We start from the raw sequence: 3,423 nt of genomic DNA, 5'->3' as shown, positions 1-3,423 counted from the left end.
GATCCGATATACTCTCGAGATAAGCGCCTTGGCAAACTCCGGGTTTTCCTTATACCCCCGTATTTTCCTTCTCTCTTTTCTTCTCTATCGTCAACTTTGTCAATCTACCGAGACATACTCAAAGCTCTCAAAATGCCTAATATGGATACTGTTTCCCTCTCTACCTACGTCTCTGCCTCCCTCCCTAGGGATAACGACGACCAACTCGACCATGGACTCGATTTACTACAGGACGAACAATCGAGACCTAGAGGGCTTCCGAAGGCTGCTTTTGATAGCGGAACTGATATAAGGACTCAGAAGTGGTTAGATAGGACACAGGAGGAACGAATGGAGCCGCTCGAAAAGATATCCTATCTCGGAAAGGGGAAAGAAAAGCAGGGAACTCAGGGTACCGCAAAAGTAATCTACGATCCTAATTATAGCGGAGAGAAGGAGGACAAGCAGGTAACTCAAGGTACTGCGGGAGTAATCTATGATCCTAATTATAGCGGAGAGAAGGAAGAAAGGCAAGCAAATCAAGGTACAGGTCCAGTAATCTATAGTCCGGAGACTAGCGAAGATTCGGATATACCGATTAGGCGGCGTATACGACAACCACCTCAACCGACAGCCTCTCCTGGACTAAGTAAAAGCCTCGCCGAAAGGAGGCGGGGACGTACGAAACTAGTCGCGAAAAAGTCCTATCTAGGGAATAAGAGGCCGATAGGGAGTCAACGGCCGCAGAAGAAGCCTATAATACGAAAGGCACCCAAAGCGAGAACTAAGCGACGAACAAAGCCTAGTGTAGCTGCTCTTCGCGAGATTAGGAGATACTAGAAGACGACCGAGCTGTTAATACGTCGACTACCATTCTAGAGGATCTGTCGGGAAGTTACTATGGATATCGCAAGTAAATCTTCGAGTAGCGTATGCCGGTTCCAAGCAGAGGCCCTCCTCTGTCTATAGGAAGCGACGGAAGCGTTTCTTATACTTGAGTTCGAAGTCTCTAATATGCTTGCAATATATGCGAAACGAGTGACGTTGCAGCAAAAGGATATAGTACTTTGTCGATAGATTCGGAAGCGCTTCCTAGGGGAAAATAACGGAAAAGATAACTTTTAAGCTTTTAGGAATCTGCCGACCATATCTGCCGACTATGTCTGCCGACCATGTCTGCCAACCATATCTCAGGGGAAGGATTAGGACTCCTACCGAGAAGACTTTCCGATAATATTTACTACCTGTACCGACCGTACCTACCGACCGTACCTGCTGACCGTACCTGCCGACCGTACCTGCCGACCGTACCTGCCGACCGTACCTGCCGACCGTACCTGCCGACCGTACCTACTGACCGTGCCTGCCGGTCACTCCCGGCAATTGAAGATTACGTACGCAAACCTTATTTGGATCTCGTATGAAGTGCGTATGTGTTATTACTCAGGCAGCAAACAATCCGTAGCCTCTGATTGGCCGAGCGGTTGTCTCCCAACAACACAAAGTTACTCTCCACTTCAGAAAAAACCTAACTTACTACATCAACATTGCCCCCTTCCTTTCTCTCTCTCCTCACCACCTCCACCATACCACACCACACTACACCACCTCCGCCACACCACACTACACCACTATACCACACCACACCACCGCTACTACACCACACCAGCGCACCAATCCACCACAATGGCCTCGGCAATGTCGATTGCGCAGAAGCGCAAACAATCGATCGTACGCAAGACTCCTCGCACTAGTGGAAAGGGACTTCCTTCGCGCATAGGTAGTAAAAAGCTTCCAGGCACTCGCATCAAGAAGGGACACAGATATGCCCCAGGTAGTAAGTAATTCCAGAATCCAGATTTGTAGTCGGCATTTGTGGTCGGCATTTGTGGTCGGCACTAACTTTCTCAAAGCATTAGCTCTCAAAGAGATCAGGAAGTGCCAGAAGGAGAGCCTGCTCTACATCAAGAAAACCCCATTTGCCAGACTTATCAAGGAGCTCGTTATAGATCAGGCTTATATACCTCTTCGCATTCAAGCAAGCGCTCTTGGCGTTCTTCAAGAATATGCTGAGTCTCTCTTAGTAAGAATCTTCACCTATAAGTCTTCCTATTTCTTATTCTTTCTGATTACTTACTTACTTACTTACCTCCTCTAGCGGCCAACCTTTTGGCTATCCACGCTAAGCGCGTCACACTCCAAGGCAAAGATATAGAGTGTCTTCGCTCGCTTCTCAAGGAGTAGGGTGTTTGGCCTAACGATTTCGTAGTCTGCCCTTACAATTCTGGTCCTGTTAATCCCAATTTCATCTACATAGAGCCAAAGAAGAACAAGGCTACTAAGGCGCTGAAAGCAAAGGCTACGCCAAAATGCAAGCCTCTCCTAACTAAGCAGCCTCGACGAATCGTTGAAGACGATTCTAACGAGGATATACCAGACGCTACTCAGAATCCGACTATAGAAAACAATAATAGCGAGGATACCACTGCTCAGCAGGCAACTCTTAGTAAGTTACTCTTTTATTATTAATTATAATATACTAATTTAATAGCTTAGGATAATACTCCGCTACTCCTAGATAATGAGCAGGACGATGATAAGCAGGATAAAGATGAGCAGGAACAAGATAAGCAAGATCAAGATGTCCGAGATCAAGATGTCCAAGGTCGAGACTTTCAAGCTAGTTATAATCAAGAAGAGCTAGATGATGATTCTAGCGATGATAAGCAAACTCTTAAGCAGAGGCTAGAAGCCTATGCTAATGAGCTGGTAGCGGCAGCTCACGCGCTTACTGTTGCGAAAGAGCGTTCAGAAGATAGCTTACGCCTTGCTCAGGAAACTCTCGAAGGAGACGCAAAGAAAATTGCGCGTCAGTTTCATCGTTAGCAGCGGCTGAATTTCGAGGATCAACTTTGCGCTTATCAAAAGATACAAGACGCTAAGGTAGAGGCCTTGAAGCAGCAAGCAAAGGAGCAAGCTGCTCTAGATGCTCAGCTACTTACTAAGAACTAAGGTAGTTTCTATCCTTAGTATATAGTAGCTCATAACTATAATCAATTGGTTAGAGCTTCCCTCATTATTCTGGTAATCCCTTTTTGATTGGTATATATGGTCGGCATATATGGTCGGCAGCTGCAATAAACATAGAATATATTCCTATCAAATTCTACGCTCTAGGAATCAGGTAGTAGGTATATATCCCTTATTAATATTTCTTTCTACTATTTTGTAGGTATTCAACTCGTATTATGTAATACCCATTGCAATACCCATTGGGTATACCCACTGGGTTTTTACCGTTGGGTTGTACCCCGCTTATAAGCTGGGTACCCAGCTTATTTGTAGGGGTTGGGTATTTAAGTTGGGTTGTTACCCGAACCTATACCCAACCCAACCTATGACGAGGCCTAGGTTTAAGCTTGTATAAAGTTTACCTGCCGACTA

The 3,423-nt window shown here is 45.7% G+C and overlaps 1 protein-coding gene across 1 annotated transcript; it reads left to right on the top strand.

The window, feature by feature from the left end:
- Nucleotides 1-1,665: 1,665 nt before the first annotated feature.
- Nucleotides 1,666-2,865, top strand: SEPMUDRAFT_120450 (uncharacterized protein; the record flags this gene model as incomplete). Its single annotated transcript, XM_016901606.1, has 3 exons — nucleotides 1,666-1,816; nucleotides 1,893-2,062; nucleotides 2,536-2,865. 3 exons carry the CDS (start codon nucleotides 1,666-1,668, stop codon nucleotides 2,863-2,865), a joined length of 651 nt encoding a protein of 216 aa, XP_016757733.1.
- Between the last annotated feature and the right edge of the window lie 558 nt (nucleotides 2,866-3,423).

This window comes from Sphaerulina musiva (genome assembly GCF_000320565.1).
Source record: "Sphaerulina musiva SO2202 unplaced genomic scaffold SEPMUscaffold_10, whole genome shotgun sequence".
Lineage (NCBI taxonomy): Eukaryota > Fungi > Ascomycota > Dothideomycetes > Mycosphaerellales > Mycosphaerellaceae > Sphaerulina > Sphaerulina musiva.
The sequence above is the reverse complement of the archived record's forward strand: the minus strand, read 5'-3'. Positions and strand labels throughout refer to the sequence as shown.